Source organism: Oreochromis aureus, linkage group 4 (genome assembly GCF_013358895.1).
Source record: "Oreochromis aureus strain Israel breed Guangdong linkage group 4, ZZ_aureus, whole genome shotgun sequence".
Lineage (NCBI taxonomy): Eukaryota > Metazoa > Chordata > Actinopteri > Cichliformes > Cichlidae > Oreochromis > Oreochromis aureus.
In genome coordinates, this window is record NC_052945.1 from 14323434 (window position 1) to 14344451 (window position 21018).

At 40.2% G+C, this 21018-nt stretch overlaps 3 protein-coding genes across 5 annotated transcripts; 2 read left to right on the forward strand and 1 right to left on the reverse strand.

Annotated features, from left to right (window-relative positions):
• The first annotated feature begins 1177 nt into the window (after positions 1 to 1177).
• Positions 1178 to 10529, forward strand: ush1ga (Usher syndrome 1Ga (autosomal recessive)). Of its 2 annotated transcripts, XM_039610766.1 has the most exons (4): positions 1178 to 1489; positions 5717 to 6170; positions 7308 to 8104; positions 9694 to 10529. In XM_039610766.1, the coding sequence occupies exons 1-4, from the start codon at positions 1326 to 1328 to the stop codon at positions 9695 to 9697; spliced, it is 1419 nt and encodes a 472-aa protein (XP_039466700.1). In that variant the 5' UTR covers positions 1178 to 1325; the 3' UTR covers positions 9698 to 10529. The 2 variants fall into 2 exon arrangements, with proteins under 2 accessions (XP_039466700.1, XP_031601862.1); XM_031746002.2 differs by lacking the exon at positions 9694 to 10529 and having other exon boundaries at positions 7308 to 8108.
• A 1483-nt stretch (positions 10530 to 12012) lies between these two features.
• otop2 (otopetrin 2) lies at positions 12013 to 20722 on the forward strand. Of its 2 annotated transcripts, none has more exons than XM_039610764.1 (7): positions 12013 to 12139; positions 18573 to 18973; positions 19064 to 19200; positions 19285 to 19343; positions 19425 to 19549; positions 19632 to 20413; positions 20511 to 20722. In XM_039610764.1, the coding sequence occupies exons 1-7, from the start codon at positions 12069 to 12071 to the stop codon at positions 20679 to 20681; spliced, it is 1746 nt and encodes a 581-aa protein (XP_039466698.1). In that variant the 5' UTR covers positions 12013 to 12068; the 3' UTR covers positions 20682 to 20722. The 2 variants fall into 2 exon arrangements, with proteins under 2 accessions (XP_039466698.1, XP_039466699.1); XM_039610765.1 differs by lacking the exon at positions 12013 to 12139 and adding an exon at positions 17888 to 18009.
• amn (amnion associated transmembrane protein) lies at positions 15449 to 17047 on the reverse strand. The gene has a single exon (XM_031746046.2). The coding sequence runs from the start codon at positions 17027 to 17029 to the stop codon at positions 15641 to 15643; it is 1389 nt and encodes a 462-aa protein (XP_031601906.2). The 5' UTR covers positions 17030 to 17047; the 3' UTR covers positions 15449 to 15640.
• Positions 20723 to 21018: the final 296 nt, after the last annotated feature.

The window sequence follows — 21018 nt, forward strand, 5'->3', positions numbered from 1 at the left end:
CATATGTGTTGTCTTTGTTTCCTAACCTGTTAGAATGTCGTGTAAAAAAAAAAAAAATAAAATAAAAAAAAAAAAATTAATAAAAACATCAGAAAATGTTTCTGTTTCAGGTTGGATTTTTTTTTCTTCTTCTTAGAGCCCCAAAGAGGTCATCTCAGTTTCAGACCACCTCGACCATCAGAAGCACTGATATCTACTCCATGTCACTGTGTGCTTCGACACGTTCAGACTGCCACTTTATCTCCACACCATGACTGACGGCTAGCACAAAGCCGCTGGGATGGTTTCCTGGACCTGCTAAAGGAAGCAACTTTTAAGGATCTCTTCCGGATAAGGATGGCATGACACTAATTTTATGGTCTGCATTATCAGTTGTCTTATCAGGCGATTGTGGCAAAGGGTTGGTAAGGATTTATGAGAATGTGTGTGCAAAATGATGAACAGCCACAAAATTTACCCATGATATAAAGTGATCTACCTGTCTATTTTATCGTCTCAATTGTGGCAGATGTTGCACATGATTGAGAGCTGTGTTCTCACCGAAGTTTCAACTGAGTAGCGTGACTGAGAACTTACAAACGTATGAGGCAGCATTGCCCTTTTCATTCGGGTGGGGCTGAGATTTGAGGTGCTTCTTTCTTGAAACACTCCTTTGTCCTAATGAAATAATTCTTTGTGTGCCTTGCTTTTTTTTTTTCTTCGAAGCATAAGGTTTAAAGTGTGAACAACACTTTATTCAAAAGGTCAAATAATATTAACAAAGCAACTAAATCTTTGTCCCCTGTGTTCCAGCTGCTATGAGGTCAATAATTTATTTGTTTCCAACTTTAGTGTAGTTTAGTGTAATTATTTTATATTTATTTTTTTTAAAGCTAATAGATGTAATAAGATTTATTACTCAATTTGAAAAATGAGTAAAAAAATTAATAACAAAGAAAACTTAAAGAAATATTAATAGCATTTTCAAATATCACAATACATTAAAGGACCAGAGCAGCTATTTTTTAGCAGAGTAAAGCGTGTTTCATGTCTTGTTCCCTGACTTGTTGAATGTCACTTTAAAAATAAATAAATAATATATCAGCTGTATCTCTATTTGGGCGGACTGGGACCTTTCGGCCACCGGAAGCAACGCGTCCTTGGATACCACCGACGCGTTCATCACTGCGGTCTTTCTCTGATCTGACCAAATGGTTCCGAGTGAAAAGGGGGGTAAACTGCCCCCTTAGCCGCTCTGCTACCATTGTGTACCCACACGAAGAAGACGATGGTAGGAGTATTGACGCGTCGGAATGGGGTCGAGCTGGGTGACTTAATTGTGCACCATGAATGACAGATACCACAAGGCAGCCCGGGATGGCTACCTGGACCTACTAAAAGAGGCAACTCGGAAGGATCTCAACGCGCCGGATGAGGATGGCATGACACCGACGTTATGGGCAGCTTATCACGGCAACCTGGAAGCTCTGCGACTGATTGTATCGAGGGGGTGAGTATGATTTATGAGACTGTGCGCGCAAAATGATAAAGGGCCATAAACTTTACGCGTAAACCCGTATGTTTCTGCAGAAATTTACATGGCTGCTTAAACTACGGGCATTTTTGTAGCGCAACCATAAAATGTTTACACTTATTACAAGATTTTAACAGGCACTAAAATAACACTAAAAGAATGTTTTTCTTTACTATAACCTAATATCAGTCTCACCAAAAGAAAATGGCCATGTAGATATGTTGTTAGGCGAGGTCTTAAAATTATAGATGCTGCCTTTTAATATGAAGATATTTATAGCGTAGTAGCAGAGAAATATCAGAGATCCACAAAATCTGAATAACCCTTATGTCTTCAGGCGGGGGGGGGTCTTAATATTCTAATTTAGACTTTAAATCTTTAAACAGATTATTTAGACAGTGGCATTGTTTTTGTGGAATTTTGGCTGAGGTTCAACATCGTGACGCCACTTACCCTTATTATCCATCCATTTTCAGGTCACATAGCTTTGAATTTCAAATAACAGCATGTTATGTGTTTGTCATGTTTAAATGAAGCACTCTACCATAAATTTTAAAAGCTCAGCTTATGACACTGCTCAAAGTCATCTCATGATGTGGAGATGTTATTTCATGCTATGTAGTACAGAATCAGAGAATTACATGTAGAAAGAAAATCTATTTTGTCCCATAAAAGACGTGCATGATTCCATGATGATAAGATGATGCAAGTTCCTTAAAACAGAGTTTGTCTTGGACAGTTTGTTGTATTCTCTCTGTAATATTTTCAAAATGTAACGCCAGTGATAGAAAAATAATTATCGAATTAATAGCAAATTAGATCATATTGGGGAGCTGTTTCATCTTTGGTGGTGTCCGTATTGAGCAAAATCTACAAATGTGATTGGTGTTCACATGGAACAGCCCATTTCTCATTACATCTACTTGACCTGTTTTGCATCCTGCCCCTCACCCACCCACCCCAAACGGGGCCATTATGAATTTAAAGTGTTTCTGAAAGATTCTCAACAGCAAACCAGACACTATCATCTCGTGATAGCGGCTAAGGTCATCTGCTAATAAGTGCATATATAAAGTACTGATTGACATGTGATGTTAAAATTAATCATCAAATCCTGCAATAATTCAAACCCAAGAGACCCCATTATATAATATAAGTTTAATGCTGCCTGACATGCTTCATGGGAAAGATGCCTCCTCTGCCATATTTGGCAAGTATATTACAGATGCAGTAACATCAAACTGTCACAGGGAGTAAAGATGCAAACAGCCCATAATGTCATAAAGAGCAGATGAGGAAAATGTGAGCTCTACTGTAATCATCTACTTTACAAGGACAGGTATAAATTAAATACATAAACCTATCAAGTTAGATGGCCCCTTACTGCAGCTACTGTATGGTATATACAGTGGCTTGCAAAAGTATTCGGCCCCCTTGAACTTTTCCACATTTTGTCACATTACAGCCACAAACATGAATCAATTTTATTGGAATTCCACGTGAAAGACCAATACAAAGTGGTGTACACGTGAGAAGTGGAACAAAAATCATACATGATTCCAAACATTTTTTACAAATAAATAACTGCAAAGTGGGGTGTGCGTAATTATTCAGCCCCCTGAGTCAATACTTTGTAGAACCACCTTTTGCTGCAATTCCAGCTGCCAGTCTTTTAGGGTATGTCTCTACCAGCTTTGCACATCTAGAGACTGAAATCCTTGCCCATTCTTCTTTGCAAAACAGCTCCAGCTCAGTCAGATTAGATGGACAGCGTTTGTGAACAGCAGTTTTCAGATCTTGACACAGATTCTGGATTGGATTTAGATCTGGACTTTGACTGGGCCATTCTAACACATGGATATGTTTTGTTTTAAACCATTCCATTGTTGCCCTGGCTTTATGTTTAGGGTCGTTGTCCTGCTGGAAGGTGAACCTCCGCCCCAGTCTCAAGTCTTTTGCAGACTCCAAGAGGTTTTCTTCCAAGATTGCCCTGTATTTGGCTCCATCCATCTTCCCATCAACTCTGACCAGCTTCCCTGTCCCTGCTGAAGAGAAGCACCCCAGAGCATGATGCTGCCACCACCATATTTGACAGTGGGGATGGTGTGTTCAGAGTGATGTGCAGTGTTAGTTTTCCGCCACACATAGCGTTTTGCATTTTGGTCTCATCTGACCAGAGCACCTTCTTCCACATGTTTGCTGTGTCCCCCACATGGCTTGTGGCAAACTGCAAACGGGACTTCTTATGGTTTTCTGTTAACAATGGCTTTTTTCTTGCCACTCTTCCATAAAGGCCAACTTTGTGCAGTGCACGACTAATAGTTGTCCTATGGACAGATTCCCCTACCTGAGCTGTAGATCTCTGCAGCTCGTCCAGAGTCACCATGGGCCTCTTGGCTGCATTTCTGATCAGCGCTCTCCTTGTTCGGCCTGTGAGTTTAGGTGGACGCCCTTGTCTTGGTAGGTTTACAGTTGTGCCATACTCCTTCCATTTCTGAATGATGGCTTGAACAGTGCTCTGTGGGATGTTCAAGGCTTGGGAAATCTTTCTGTAGCCTAAGCCTGCTTTAAATTTCTCAATAACTTTATCTCTGACCTGTCTGGTGTGTTCTTTGGACTTCATGGTGTTGTTGCTCCCAATATTCTCTGAGACAACCTCTGAGGCCGTCACAGGGCAGTTGTGGAGCTGTTTTGCAAAGAAGAATGGGCAAGAATTTCAGTCTCTAGATGTGCAAAGCTGGTGGAGACATACCCTAAAAGACTGGCAGCTGGAATTGCAGCAAAAGGTGGTTCTACAAAGTATTGACTCAGGGGGCTGAATAATTACGCACACCCCACTTTTCAGTTATTTATTTGTAAAAAATGTTTGGAATCATGTATGATTTTTGTTCCATTTCTCACGTGTACACCACTTTGTATTGGTCTTTCACGTGGAATTCCAATAAAATTGATTCATGTTTGTAGCTGTAATGTGATAAAATGTGGAAAGGTTCAAGGGGGCTGAATACTTTTGCAAGCCACTATAGAGTATAGAGATTGTAGAAGGTCCTAAGTATTTTATCTCAATGTGCAACCTGAATATCTAATCTCAACTTATCTTTTCACCCGATTTGAAAAGATAATGTTGTTTCAGTGTTTTACAGCACTATTAATGATGCCTTTGTTTAATCTCTGTTTTATTGCATTTACAATCTCTCATGCAAACTGACAAAAGTCACTCTTTACATGAACTCAAATAATGCTTGTTTTTAAAGCTGCATACAGAAGTACTAACCTAAAATAATTTTACCTCAGTTTAGGTGTACAGGGCACACATAGGTTGTGTATTATAAATACATGCTGTTTTTGATCAGTTACCAGAAAGTTTCTTCATGGGATGCTAGTTTGTAAAACATGATGATAATGAGCTCTAATGTGCGTAATCGACCTGTGGTGGGGTAGGAAATATGCAGGGGCAAAAAAATGAAAATTTGCCCTCAAAGTAACCTAACTCAGCTGTAACAATGTGTTTTGTTCTGTGGACTTTAGTGTGACATTGCCATTCACGCGCTCATTCTTTTTGCAGCGTTTCCTGTAATAGGATACAGGTAGTGTAGCTGTGGCACCAGCAAGCTTGTGGTCATATTACAGACTGACAGCAACATTACAGCACTGATAGAGGTAACCCTAAGGTCGTGGAATGTCAGTGAAGGGCAATTGTTTCTTTTAAAGGATTCATTTAATTATGGTCCTTCCACTGTGGAAAAAAGAATTGATCCATTTTTCAATTGATCAAAACTACAGAAGATCAGCAGTTATTTGCTGAAACTTAATGTAGTTCTTAAGGTTTAAATGATTAAAAGAGGTCCATTTAACATCCCGTAATTGACAGTTCAGTGGTGAAATCACGGTCAAAAATCACATGATTACTCACAAGTGAGATATCTGAACACTAGCCAGAAAGAAAGCATCCTCTACCTCATTTTTTTTTAATTAAATTAAATTAATTAAATATATTGCATTTTACTTCATCTCATGTCTTTTTTTTCCTGTATTTATTTGTCTTTTTTCTCTTTTTCATTAACTTGTGAAGCACTTTGGTCAACTTTGCTGCTTTTAAATGTATAAAAATAAAAATTGACATTGACATATTTTGAATAAGAATGTCCAAATAGTCAATAAATTACTTTCTAAATGTGTCTACACTTTTCTTGTGACCTTCAGGGGAAACCCAGACAAGTGTGACATATGGGGGAACACGCCGCTCCACCTGGCAGCTGCCAACGGTCACCTCAGCTGCCTTTTCTTCCTGGTGTCTTTTGGTGCCAACATATGGTGCTTGGACAATGACTACCACACACCTTTGGACATGGCTGCCACGAAGAATCACATGGATTGTGTCCGCTACCTGGATTCCATCGCTGCCAAGCAGACAAGCCTTAATCCCAAGCTGGTCAGCAAGCTGAAGGATCGGGCGTTTCGTGATGCTGAACAGCGAATCAAAGAATGCATGAAGATGCAGAAGAAGCACCACAAACGTATGGAGAAAAAGTTTTACAAGGACGTTTCTGAGACATCTGCATCAGATGTCATGAGTTTCTCCAGCTACACGAGCAGCTCTCTTAGCCACAAGCTGCTCAACTTAAACACAGCCACTGTCAGTGTGCCATATTCCCAGGTTTGTTATTTGTAATTTGTTTTTTTTGTTTTGGATTGTTGCCACCTAGAAAGAGCTTCTCTTAATTGCAAAGCCTGAAAAGAGTAAGGAAAACCTTACATGGTCACTGTTAAAATGCCAACAAGCTGATGTACTAGTACTAGTTTTAGATTACATTCGATTACTAGGTTAACTCTATGAATTTAACCGCAACACTTTTTTCTTTTTGTAGAATTTAGTTCTCAACTCTATATTTTTTTCATGCTTTTCCAGGCCTTTCCCTGCCACTGGCTTGAATTGCTGCTATACCTGTTTAGCCACAGACAAAATATGTTACACTTTATAAAGCATAAGCCACTTCAAGTGGTGAAAGACTATAAACTGTATATAAAAGATGGCTGTAACCACCATGAAGTCTTCTGCTCCTTGATTCCTCACCGTGAGTGTTTTGACTCCTGGCACGTTGGTGCTTTGTAGCCAGAAATGATTGTATATGAACAGGATAGTGTGCTAAAAAATATGTAGGAAGCTTGGTTAGCTGCCACTTTAAACTGTACAGGTGCAATGCGCATGCCTACTAATTGGTGACAAACTGATAAAATTCTAGAGTACCTTGAAAAAAATTGACAAACTTCTTGGCTCGTCTGTACCTCCAAAATGTTGTCTTCAGATTTTTTCATGAAAATCCTTCAAAAAGCAGCAACAACACAGGTGAAGAAAACCAGACAGCTAGCTACCCCACCTGTCTGTTAAAGTTGCCGCATCCCGAACTTTAAGTCTTAACAGTATCTAGATGGATTACTTATGGATGGATAGGGGAAACTGTGCAAAAGTTCATGATAATCCATTCAAAGATGTCAAGACATATAAGTAAAATGAATGTATTGCTTTGGGGAAAGCTATCGGTAGTAAATACAATGACAGTCTATTTCAACTTGCATGGAAGCACATCCAAAAATTCAAAACCCATATACCAAGAAAGGATGGCAACAGTGTGAAAAATATCTACCATAAATAAATCAATTAAAATTTGTTACTACTAATGCAAGATAGACACAAAATTTAAGAATATTTGTCTCAAATCTGAAAAAGCTTTTAAGATGGAATTCTGTCATTTCTGATGTGTGCCTCATTGCTGCATGCTTACTATCTTATCAGGCAACTCTCCATGCCACAAGCCGAGGGAAGACAAAGATCCAGAAGAAGCTGGAGAAGAAAAAACAGGGAGATGGCACCTTTAAAATCTACGAAGATGGTAGGAAAAGTGTGCGCTCCCTCTCTGGACTTCAATTGGGTAATGATGTCATGTTTGTCAAACAAGGGATTTATGTCAACCCAAAGGATCGTGCCCGGCGCAATGTTCGCGACATGTTTCCCAGAGACAATGACGATGCCATTTCACGTGCCATGAGTGAGCCAGACCTCCATGGACCAGATGTGGACTATTCTGAGATCAGCACTGATTCTGGACACGATTCCCTGTTTAACCGACCCGGTCTTGGCACCATGGTCTTTAGGAGGAACTATGTGAGTGGAGGAATGTTTGACCTTGGAAGTCACGATGCAGCCAGTGTGGCCCGTTCAGGCAATAATGTGCGTTTACGCAGTCGGTTGCAGCAATACCCAAGTCTAGATGAAGACAGCATTGGCAGTGCACACAGCCTACAGCAGAGAAATGTTGAAGAACTGCCTTGGGAAGAAGTTGAACTAGGGCTGGATGATGATGATGAGCCTGATACAAGCCCTATGGAGGTCTTCCTCGCCACCCAGAGCATGAACGACTTTTCCTCCATCTTCAAAAGGGAGAAGATTGACCTTGCAGCGCTGTTACTGTGCTCCGATCATGACCTTAAGAGTATCCATATACCCTTAGGACCAAGGAAAAAGATCTTAGATGCCTGTAAGAGACGGCGAGAGACTTTAGTTGAGCCTGACTACATCGAGGACACAGAATTGTGAGTGTTGAGATTTTTTGTTTCAATTTCAGTTTATTTTTTTAAAAGGGACAATGCAGTTCAACATAGTTCAGATATGAAACACTATGGAGTAGGGCTGCCACAAACGATTATTTTGATAGTCGACTAGTCACCGATTATTTTTGCGATTAGTCGACTAATCAGATCATGCATCCATTGGACGTAAAATGTACAGCTTATTGCACCAGCATGCGTCTGCTCTTATATAACTATCATTAGCTTACAGCTTGAAGTGTTTAAGGTATGTGCTAACTAAAAATAAAGACAAGATGATAGTTTATTACACTTTTAATGAAATTTGCAGATTGTTTCAGTGAAGTTTAATAAACGCAGCCGTCTGCTCCTTGCTATCTAAAATATAACAGGACACTGGAGTATATTCTCGAGCATCTCACACTTCTGATAATCAGTTGTCTGCTTGACGTTTATTCATCTGTGCAAAAACTATAACTTTATTTCTCAGCCAAACCAATTTACTCAGGAACAAATAAAATACTAAAAAAAAAGCCAAACAATAACATTTTTAAGTTATCTAAGTGACTTATATTACATGTTTAACCTGAGTAGCGAAAGACGGTGGTCAGCTTGAAAACGATTTGCCGGGAGTCCGGTGTTCTCACCGACTCTAATGAGCCTAGAAACCCGGCTCGCTATCGAGCTGGTGGGTAACAGACGTCTCCGAAAACATCGGAGCGCTTTTGAAAATATGTGGTGTCTTGATAGACTGAGCAGATATTTGAGGTTTACACAGCTATATTCTCACCTGAAAATATGTTAAACGTTTATTTTGTGACCCAGAAAGAATAATAAGAGTAATATTAAAACTAACTAGCTGCCGCCATTGTTGACAACTGCGCTGGGCCGCGCTATGAATTCTGGGACACAGTTTCTTCTTCTTCGGGGTTTAACGGCAGCTGGCATCCTTGTACATGCAGTGCTGCCATCTTCTGTTTCAGTCCGTTATTACACTCTTAAATACTACTACTTATTCCTGCGTCTTTTGGGATCTTACAAAGCTTCAAACGACGCGTCGATTATTAAATTAGTCGTCGACGATTTTAATAGTCGACGTAATCGTGACTAGTCGACTAATCGTGGCAGCCCTACTATGGAGCATGAAACTGATGTGTAGCATATATAGTGTAGAGCTATTGCTAATTTCTAACTCTATTTGTAGCTATTGCTATTGTTCTAGTACTTTAATAGATCAGCTACTGCATTAGTCTTGATGAATCTTCGATTTTTTTTCCTCCCTAATGTTTGTTCTTTATTAGTGAAGCACATACCTAGTTTGGACTAAGGTCAGATGACTGCCAGTCAAGAACACCCCATCCTGAAAAAATGCTTGTCTGGTCTGCATTTTGCTATCATCACTAAAACTGAAGAGCTGGATATAGAAAAAAGTATAGCTGAAATAATCAAAATCAATCTTTAAGGGTATTAGGGCACGTGCTAGAACACAAAGACAAAACTGTGTTTTTGGACCTTTTTATGTTGTCTTATTGTTATAGCTCCTCAGAGAAGCTTTCATTTTACAAACATTCATTATTTTTCCTTCTTTTCTACAGATAATAAAAGATGTGGTTACCTATCCTGCTGTGTGCTCATCCGGCCTTAAAGGTTAGTGGAGCATTGCAAAGTAAATGTCACATATGGGCTGGATGTTAAACCCAAAAGGACACTGTCATGATGAATATGTCAAGCATGAGATAAATCCTTAACAGGATTCCTTTACAGTGTCTTTTTAGCTCAGGATGATCACTGAAAATATCTCTGTTTGGTTGATTGGAGTTCCCCGTGCTGCATGGTTTCACAAACTGAAAGACACTGAGTGTAGCACTGTGCACATTGTATGCCGTTTGGCACAGTTAACAGAGAGATGATTGTGGGGTCTGTGTCCCCTGAACCTTTTAACCCCCTCGGGGTGAATCTGGACCTCATGTGCCTGCATTGCTTGTGCCTGTGCATTTGCTGAAAAGCGTATGTTGTTAGAAATACACTAGTGTGATTTCAGCTGTAACAGCATTTTTAATAACTATTTGTAACTGAAGTAACATTTCCTTGTATTCTTATATTTTGTCTCTGTATATGTTTACATAAAGAAAGCCACGTCAGGCCTAGAGTAGCCCACTGGTAATGAAGGCCAATCCTTTGTTGTTATTACACTTGTGATGTAAAATCTAATACCACAGTATTTTTTTAATAAGTGCATACTACACTGTAACATGTCACTGTAGAATTAGACTAAAGCGGGATCTTGAAATTGTGTTTTTCGCAATAATTTTTTACTCTGAGTGCTTTATATTAATGTACCTTTGCTCAGTAGCACTTTAATATTTACTATCTCAACTTTTGTACACAAATATAGGTAGATTTTACTCTTATTAAAAAAATTTAATGATGTAATTTGTTTAAAGGATGTGTGCATGTACTATTTTTCTTGCTATATAACATTTCATCTGAACTCAGAGTGACACTGATTGCAGAAAAAATCTCAGTTACATAATGCAGAGCATTAGCTCTAATGAGGGACACTAAGTTCTTGTGTGATGTCATTTTTCTGGGAATGCCCATTCATTAGTGAGATAAACATATAAATACGCTGAATAAATTGATGTTGTACCATTCAGCTTTGACTGATCACTAAACATCCTGCTTTAGTCATCTCCTGTTTACAGTTAGCATTTGAAGCTTCTTCTAAGACAATTGTGTGTCTCTGTATTTGAAAGACACAGGGTGTTTTCACAGCCGCAGTGCTTAATCCATGTAAATTGAATTCTGGTTCATTTTTCTATTTGGTGCTGTTCATTTGTGCAGGTGTGAACACAGTAATCGCACTCATGTGCAGACCAAAACAGACACTGACACTGACCGCATCAAGACGCTTCGAAGGAGGTGGTTTCTGTATCGTTCCAAACAAACTCCAGAGCTGTTCATTTATGGTATGAATGTTATTCAACCCCAATATGAACCAACTACCCAGTGTACATTACAAGTTTGAGCTAAAAAACATCCAATAGCCACATATACTTTGTATTCTCAGTGCGGCAAAGTACTATAGAAGTGCTAAGATCTGTATGGGCTAGCAACTAGCCATGAGAAGAACATAAATTCTCCATGTTCTCCATTAGTCCAGAACATAGCACCTTGTTCTTGTATCTACTTTTGTTGCACCTGGACAATGAGTAAACTGAGCAAACTGACACAATTTGATTTGCTTGGAGTTCACTTAGATTTTTCTCTGTGTGAAAAAATAAACCAAACAACAGAAAAAAGGTACAAGTTTACAAACACATCAACTGATTCTGACCAGAGTTAACAAAGTATAGGTGTGAAAACGCCATTGTTGTGGCCATAGTGATAGTACACGATTGCTGTTCCCGAATGTCATTGTTCCGTCTGTGCTACATGACTGAAAATGAGGAAGTTGTCTCAGTGGGTAAAACTAATTTTAAAAATGGCTCAAATGTCATCTGTAAATGATATTGGTGGATGACAATATTAGTTTTACTGAAATGTAATTAAATTGTTGTGTTTTAGCAACAAACTATGTCAGTTATAGAGTCTGTAATTGAGAACTAGGGAGGATGTTCAGTCCCTACGCTCAAATCAGTCTCAAAGATCAGATGCAGGGGTCCCCAATCCCAGTCCACGAGGGCCGGTGTCCCTGCAGGTTTTAGATCTCACCTTGGATCAACAAACCTGAATCACATGATTAGTTCATTACCAGACCTCTAGAGAACTTCAAGACATGTTGAGGAGGTAATTTATTCATTAAAATCAGCTGTGATGGATCAAGGACACATTTAAAACCTGCAGGGACACCGGCCCTCATGGACTGGGATTGGGGACCCCTGATCAGATGGGTCAAGTTTCGAAGAACTCCAACACATGGCAACTCTTAGCGGTAATACAGTGGAGAGTTTGAAGGACAATAAACACAATGTCAACATCAAAAACAAACTGGAAGATTGTACAGTTGAGATGTCCAACATGCTGCTGCTACAAGACATGGTATGTGATTCCTGCATTGACAGCCCGAGTAAAGCGTTAAGATTCTGCCTGACTTGCCTCATTCCCTACTGTGAGAGCCATTTCAGAGCAGGAAAAAGCCAAATTTCAAAACCCTCACTTAGTGGATCCACTCCATGACATCTCATTGTGAGGTTCATAAGCTTCCTCTCAACTATTTCTTCCTGATGGAGGACTGATTTCATTATCTGGACTGCGAGAGAGAGAAGCACGAAGGGCATGCAGCTGTGACTTTGGGGGAGGCACGTAGACAGATTGAGGTCTCAAAGATACAACACAATATAATTTATTTACAGGGTAAAATGTTCCTAAGAAAGGAGTAAAGATCATTTGGAATACAATGGTTTTGCAATCTTTTACTTACAATGTGGGGGTGATTTAGTCAGTAGATGTAGCATGTGTTGTTTTTTGTGCTGTTTTTTGTAGACTGAGCGCCAAAGGAACTGAGGGAGATCAGTGAGAGTGCCTCAGGAGTTGATAAGGCAGTTGAAACACTGCAGAGCATGGACTGCATGATTTATTCATTCATCTAGTTGCAGTATGATTTTGTCCAGTTTCAGTTTCCATCAGGTTTGTGTTATCATTGAACAGTAGTTCGCTAGGCTGCACAGAGCTGTGGAGAAGGCCAGAAAAGGGGCAGTGGAAGTGCCTTAAGGAGAACAAAAAACAGGCCCTCAGACAGACTGAAGGCATTCAAGCACACCTGGAGCAAAAGAGAGCAGAGGTGATGACAACATTGGCTCAAATAAACAAAGTGTCCAGGAGAAAGTCTGATATTGACTTCCTACAGGTAGAAAACATATGAAACATTCAGGTTATTGTATTATAAGTAGAGGAATTACACATAGTCAAGTGAGTGTGAAACCTTTTTGGCATTACAGCCTATTGTAATAGTGTGGTGTTTTAAGACAAAGAGTTTATTTTGGAAACAAATGTGTTGACAGTATACATAGAGCAGGAATTTCAACTTTTGGGGTATTTTACACAGAAAAAGTACAATGTTTCTTTTGTTGTTGTTGGTTTTTTTTTTGATAAACCAAAGAAATTTCACATCATATTACAATGGCATTTTTCAACAATGACAGAAGTGGGCAGGGAAAAAAAACCTGCAGAACCGCACATAGGTCAGCAATCTACCTTAACTAACTATGGTGAGGCAAAAGCAAAGAGAGAGGGAAAAAAAGCAATGACAATAAACAATGCATCGGTTACCTGATATGTTTCTTTTGTTTGTGTGCATGTGTCTTCTGCTTGCCCTCTTCTCTCTATGTAAGCTGCGGGTTTCTCTGATTCCAGACCTGCATGTTGCTGATCTGCAGTGACTGCCCACACCAACCTGCCAAGTCATAATTCTTACATGGTTTGTTGCCTCTCTGTGATCTTTTCTCTTTACTTTCCCATCACCTAAAGCAGTCAAAGCAGAAGGTGACCCTCCTGACCCTGGTTTGTACAGAGGATTCTTCTGTATAAGGGTTTTTGGTTTGGTTTGTTGTTTGGTTTCCCACTGCCACTCACAATCAAATTGCTATTTTCTTTTTATGAAAATAGCAATTTCCATAAAGGTCTTACCTTGCAATATAAAGTCCTCTCATATTCAAATATAATTAAATTGGCTTGTTCCAAGGGTACTCAGAGTGGAAAAAAGGAATGACAGCTGTATGTCTCCCCGACGTGAACATGAACTGCATGGATCATCTAACCTTTTACACCCAAATAGTAACTGATATTACACAGGAACTGTACAACCTGATTCTTTTCCTCCTACAGTGGAAAGCTGAGCATGATTTGCAAAAGTGGTGAGTTTCATTCACAACATGGGTTTTGTTCCACACCTCATACTTGGTTATTTGAGCCTTGGTGAAAGTCAAGATATAAACCAATCCTGGTAATATCAGTAGTTTCCAAGGTGGTTCCACGCCTAATACTGGAAAAGGCCACATGCGAATTGTACAGTGTATCTTACAACGTGTTTTTTTTTTAAGACATTCATGACACTAGGGATGACACTTGGTGTGTATCAGTGTCTGTCGTGTCTACAGTGTCTGATCCAGACTATGATGGCTACTTTGATAATGAATTTATTCAGCAACACTGCAAGTTTCATATTTGTCCCTTTGAATGAAAAGTCTTACATCACAGGCGTTCGTGTTTTTCTTAGGGTGACATTAATGACACATTTTTTTCTTTATTTTTTGACATCATGCTTGGAAAATGTAAACTAAAGTGGTTTATTGTTTCCGATTTAAGCATAAAACAAACACAGTTTACTGTGTGTTGTGTGCAAATTTTGTATGCTAATATTAGCATTTAGCTCAGAGCACTGCTATAGTACTGCCACACAGAGCTGAAATTCAATATAGTGTAAACAATCATCAGAAAAACCTCTATATCAAATTAATAGTACGAAATCATCCGTGCCAGTCCCTCATCTTTCTACCCTGCCTAACCCTGACACCAGAGAGGACTTCTTGAAATGCAAATAACCCTTCAAAACATCACCCACCCCCCACTTGTCATATCTTATTTTTATTTCCACATTGTCTATTTCCTCCTCTTTTTAAGACTCCAGAAGTTTGACCTTTGACCGAGACACCTGACCAACACCAGCCCATGGCAGCACAGCTACCTGGAACATCCCGACTTTGAATACTCATGCCAAGCCATGAATTTACAAAGCCTTACTTGGGAAGACACTATATTGAAGCAGAGCTGAGTAAGAAAGGTTGTCGCACACAAGAGTATCGATCGAAAGGGAGAGTAAAGTAGCACCTGCATCACCGGGAACAATTTTTCCTGGTGCGTGGGAAAGAACAGCGGAAGTTGTTCTGCCTGGCATACTGGTGTGGAGCCCATCTTGGAAACTACTGATATTAGCAGGATTGGTTTATATGTTGCCTATCACCAAGGCTCAGTTTCATTTCATAATGTTACTGGTCCTGTCAAGCTGCTCCATAAATACATGGCCGACTTCACTGAACCTTTGCTCTGGTCAATGCAGAATGATGTATATGCTAACAGATTATGAGCTGCCTCCACTGTGAGCTTGTAAAAGAAAAGAAATGGTCTATTATGACTATTTATTGATGTTACATAACAAACTTTGTAAATATATTGTATAAAGAGCATTTTCACCCCCACATAGATAACATAGAAGGTTAAATTGAATAGTGGTGGTAAATGTGCAACATGGAGAAAACTATGCAGCACATGAAGTGTTAAGGATTTATTGCAGCTTTTTGAAACTTTATTGCTCTTAAATGTGATGCAAATGAAGAGGAAAACACACAATTGTCTGCCAGCAATTCTTTTATTTGCGTTACAGATTTATTTCGTTATTCGAAGATTTAGTGCCTGTCGCCTAGGTTATTTGCATTGTTCAGTGGTGGTAAAACTGTATACAACTATATACTTTAATTTGTGGGATTTAAAATCATTCAATTTGAAACAAAAGTACTGTCATTAAATGCTAACATATGTTCATCTTTAGGCAGTGAAATCTGTTTCACTCTCATCATAAACTGGGTTTACAAAGTGCACAGCTGTCTGAGTCATGGAGATTGAATTACTAACTCCAGTCCCATATAGACTAGGAATGTCAGGCATCATAGTGGGCTGGTCAAACATAGGATTATCAAACCCATGGTCGAGAGGTCCACCGAGATCTGGCATGTTACTGCTATTTTTGAATCTGTTCAGTGTTGGCATTTGAACAACCCCCTTATGAACCAAGACACCCAAGATAATGAGTGTAATCAGCAGTAAAACTCCAAAAACAACTCCAACTGCCAACCCTGCACTATCTCCAGTTTCCTCAGAAGAGGTCTGAATTTCAACTCCGGAGATTCCCAAATTAGAGCCATGAGAACGAGCATCCTTCATTATGTCCTGGGCCAAAGCTGCTGACTGTATTCCCTGCTCTCCATCCAGTATTACTATCTGGATTTCAGATAACGTACCAAGACTGATTATCCCCATCAGCCGCTGTGGCTTTAAGACTTTGGACATCCCCAGCTGAATGGATTGGTATTGTGGCAGGGCAAGAAAAAGGTGACGGATTCGTTCCCTGTAAGTCTGAAGGTTAAAACCGTCATCAAAACGGAGGGTAACAATGGCACCACACACATCACAACAGTGTCCTGTTGGGCGAAGAGGGTTCTTACAGTTTGGAGAGTCACACGTTACTGTGCTACAGATCTGCTGATGGTGTACAGAATTCCCACAGTCACAACCAGAGGGATCCTCACAGGCTGGGTTTCCGACAGCAACAGCAGAGGATCCATGAAACTGCAGTTTGCCCAAACTTGAGCTGAGATACTGGGAGAAGTCCGACTGGGTAGTAAATGTATTCCCCAGCACAGACACAGATTTGACAGTGATGCTAGAATGACTAGAGCTGGTGTCCACTCTGAAGGAGGAGAGGGCTTTAAAAACAACATCATCGTAATGGCAGGGGACGCTCTCCTCGTGGACAGAGAATAGGAAGTTTCCTTGCTCTAGGTCATTCAGAGTTGCAGCTGCCTGCCATAGAGTTGGATCGTACCACTGAAGTGACTCTGAATCTTTAAACTCAGTCGTGACACCCGTTCCACAGCCTGGGTCCTGCCCGCTGACAGCATAAAATCCAGCTCCTGAATTCAGCATGAACTCCCCATCAACTGGCAACCTCATCTCCAGCACAGCATGAGTGGTCTCCACAAACACAGACACTTTTCTTTGAGCCGAAAACTGAACTATGTCATTGCCACAAGGAATATCGCCTTTGTCCCAGTTGGTCTTATTCTCATAGTTTGTATCAGGAATCCACTGTTTATATAGGGCATTTGCTACCCCAACAAGACAGAAGAGCAAGAGCATGTCTGGTATTTTCAGCATCCTGGGTAATTGTGACAGCCTAAAAGAATATTGCGTGACCTTTGTTTCAAATCTTGTGACTAACACGGGTGCACACAGCTTACTAAGGGCACTAAACCAAATCAGCCTGCTCATGCAGGTAAAACATTTACATTTTCTGCTACAACGGACCGGTTTTATTGATAATTCCAAAACATCCTTACCACTGCATTTTCCCTTCAATGCATTTCTGCTTAGAACTAAAGTAGAAATGAATTCATTAGGTTTATATTGCTGCTATTGCCACTGACACTGCTATTTGTATACTCACTGAATTACATTAAGTCCAATGCAATCAAATGTGGTGATAATTCTGCTTCGTCATTAATGCCAGTTCTCTGATCAATGCAATAATTTAGCTTCTGGTCTAAATCATAGAGTGTGTGTGTGTGTGTGTGTGTGTGTGTGTGTGTGTGTGTGTGTGTGTGTGTGTGTGTGTGTGTGTGTGTGTGTGTGTGTCAACGTAAGGTTCTCAGTCAAATTTTCAAACATAATTAATTTGACTGCTACCAGCATCAGATACGCACCTTAATGATTAACCACCATCGAATTCATTTTCAGTGAGTAATGAGCATTTATATGCACATAAATCCATTCAGATGCTTAATATGAATGCATCAAAGTCCATATCGTTTACATTGTTTATTTTGCATTCGAAGGAGAGTGAGAATACCAGGAAAGCCATCAAGTTTACTGTATCTTGAATTTTCAAATGTCTAAGGTCAACAGGACTACACTTTCAGTCCGCACGACCAAAATAGCTCCTTCTTGGAAGCTGCGGGAATCTGCATAGTAAACAGACTCAAGTACCCGTCGCACTTGGATTTCCCTTCAGGCAGTGCCTGACGTGCGCCAGTATCACGAGCTAGTAGAGTTCGTTGTTTATGGAATAACGATCAAATACGAAACAGGACCTGACCAGCACAAGTGACGATTGGGGAAAAAACACCAAAATATGTGGTGTAAGTCTCCTTTGGGTGCGGTGAGAGATTAAACAATCAGCCAAAACTAATTGCACCTGTTTTTCGTCGTTTACGTGAGCACTGAGGAGGCTTTCTGTGCAATCTGACCTGCGCACACTAGAGCGCTGGCCCACTTAGTCTATGCTGTGTTTTCCAACTCAGTGTTCAGTTTAGATAAACTTTAACCCGAAAGCAACATACACCCTCTGGCATCTTGACACTAGTTTGAAAGTCCAACACGAACGCTGTAGATCAGTTTTCAAAGATTCGCTTTTCTTTCTGTCTGTCTGTCTTTCCTCTCTCTCTCTTTTTTTGGACAATCACATTTAAAATAGTGGTGGATGTAAATAATATTAATCCTGTAGCTAAAGGTGAAATATCGTTGTTTTCCATACTAAAAGACTCGTGGTGTTTTAGTACTCTTGGGTGCGCTTATATAGTCCTTCCCAACTTATTTTCTTTAGTAGGCTCATAAAAAAAATCTTGTATTTCTCAGCGGTTAACCTGTAAAGATATGGGATCATTACAGCTTCACTTAAGCTAAAGCACATGATCTTTTGTAGGAAAATGCCAAACGTTGTTATGACGGCTCATCCATCAAATGGTGGAACTGTGACACAAGTGGACAGCATCCAGCATTTGCCCAGTCCTCCCCATCCTCCCACTGTGGATGGTGCTAGTGAAAGTGGACACCATATGGAAGTAGTTAAAGAAAGGACTCCCCAAGGTGGTGAATGGCTCCTGTCTGGGATAATTTGCATCAACATCCTGATGCTTGGCTGTGCTCTGGTCAGCAGCAGCGCCTTCAATGTTGTGGCCATAACACCAGTGCACCGGCAAATCTTCCTCATCACCCTCCTCGTCCTTTCTATGTTGTGGATGCTGTTTTACATGGTCGTCACCTCCCGAAAGGATCATGCAGTCTTATTTAAAGATCGCCATGCTGGGCCTGTGTGGCTCAAGGGTGAGAAGTCCGAGCAGTGCTTTCTGGCTCTGTTTCTGCTTGCTCATTTCAGCTTAAACCCCTAATTTTTTATTTTTTTATATGTTGCAGCTGGGCTTGTGCTGTTTGGCCTCCTTAGTTTCCTCATGGACATCTTCAAGATTGCCACTTATGTGGGCTACCTTCACTGTGATTCTCCTGTTAAAGTAGCCTACCCCGTTGTGCAAGCTGTGTTTTTATTTTTCCAGGTTGTTGCATGTTATGAAAATTGTAAGAATATGCTCGCTCTTGCATGCTGCATTGGTAAAACTTTTAAAAGTTGTCTCTTCTAGACCTACTTCCTGTGGTTTCATTCAAGGGACTGCGTGCAGCTACACACCAACTTAACACGGTAGATTCTTTTATACATTTCATCTCCTCCGTTCATTCATTTCAGAGTATATAACATTCCTTATCTTTTTTCCCTCTTCAGATGTGGGCTTACTCTTACACTTTCAACTAACCTGGTGGTGTGGATGGCAGCAGTGACTGAGGAGTCGATTCACCAAACTGAGATAACTCATCTGAATATAAGTGTCTCGCACAAGTTGTACAGAGGTATTGAGCCGTAGCTTCCTGTTTGTAGATGAAGGTCAGTGTTTACGAGGAAAATAACGGATGGTTGCTCTTTCTGTTCCAGCCAACTACGGTGCCAAGAAGTGCACATGCAGTCATATGGCATGTGAGACCTTCAAAGAGGCCTTCTACTACCTGTACCCCTTCAACATAGAATACAGCCTCTTTGCTTCTGCCATGACCTACATAATGTGGAAAAACGTGGGCAGAATTGTTGAGCATCACAAGCACTACAAATTTAACTTCTATGTGAAAGATGTTTTCATAGGGCCTGTAGCAGGACTGCTCCTGGTGGTGGCAGGACTTGTTACATTTGTACTGTACAAGATTAATATACTCAAAGAAGACAAGGAGAAAAGAAATAAGGCCCTGCTGATTCATTTCATTATGAACATAGTGATTGTTAGCTTGATGTCCCTCTCCACTATGATTGGTTGCATTATTTACAGACTGGACCGCAGGGAATATGTATCAGACAAAAACCCCACTCGCAGCCTGGACGTGGGGCTACTGGTGGCATCCTCTTTGGGGCAATTCATCATTAGCTATTTCAGCCTTGTGGCTACAGTGGCGATGGGAGCCCAGGGTTACCTAAATGTGCTCAACCTGGCCTGGGCTGTGGTAATGGTGGTTGAGATTGGCCTGCAGAACTATTTCATCATTGAAGGCCTCCATCGGGAGCCCATCAATGTAATGCAGGCAAACGCCCGTGCTTTTCAAGATCACACCGAAATGGCCAATGACGTGGAGGGTCAAATATCAAGATTCTCAATTTCTAAAAAGCCAAGTTGGAAAAGAAGAGTTCTGAGGGAAGTGTGTGCCTTTTTGCTCCTGGCAAACATAATTGTAAGTTGTATTTGTGCTTATTGGACTATCTACAGTTGCAACAACTACCAGTGTTTCCTGTCAAAATGTGTCTAATTCCCTTTTTCTCTATTGACAGCTATGGATCATGCCTGCATTTGGGGCTCGTCCCCAGTTCGATCACTCCGCTGAGATATACTTCTACAATTACACAATGTGGAACGCAATTGTGAATATTGGACTTCCTTTTGGAATCTTCTATCGCATGCACGCTGTGGCCAGTCTCTTTGAAGTTTATCTAAGAGATTAACTAATCTCCTAGCTGGACTCATTATTTCAATATAGGTGTATAAAAAGTGAACAATTTTATGTATCAAAACATTTAATATGTTATTTAACTACCTTTAATAAATAAATAAATAAATAAATAAATAAATAAATGTCTTTGTGTTTTCAGTTTTCCCTATAGAAGGATTTAGTGCAGGGATTTGATATGTGGCGATGCAAATTTGTTCAAACCTTTTGCAGATTAAGTGACGAACAGGAGCATGATGCCACCTAGTGGTTAACATGTGAAGGTGGCGCTTTTACAGATTGCAGAATTGGACTTTGTGCAGAACTACAGCTACTCTTTATGAACCATTTAC

Coding starts and splice junctions, on each gene's coding strand:
- ush1ga (XM_039610766.1), top strand. CDS start 1,326: ATGAATGACAGATACCACAAGGCAGCCCGGGATGGCTACCTGGACCTA. Junction 1,490..5,716: donor CGACTGATTGTATCGAGGGG/GTGAGTATGATT, acceptor TGTGACCTTCAG/GGGAAACCCAGACAAGTGTG. Junction 6,171..7,307: donor TCAGTGTGCCATATTCCCAG/GTTTGTTATTTG, acceptor CTATCTTATCAG/GCAACTCTCCATGCCACAAG.
- otop2 (XM_039610764.1), top strand. CDS start 12,069: ATGTCAACATCAAAAACAAACTGGAAGATTGTACAGTTGAGATGTCCA. Junction 12,140..18,572: donor TGCTGCTGCTACAAGACATG/GTATGTGATTCC, acceptor GATCTTTTGTAG/GAAAATGCCAAACGTTGTTA. Junction 18,974..19,063: donor TGGGCCTGTGTGGCTCAAGG/GTGAGAAGTCCG, acceptor TATATGTTGCAG/CTGGGCTTGTGCTGTTTGGC.
- amn (XM_031746046.2), bottom strand. CDS start 17,029: ATGCTGAAAATACCAGACATGCTCTTGCTCTTCTGTCTTGTTGGGGTA.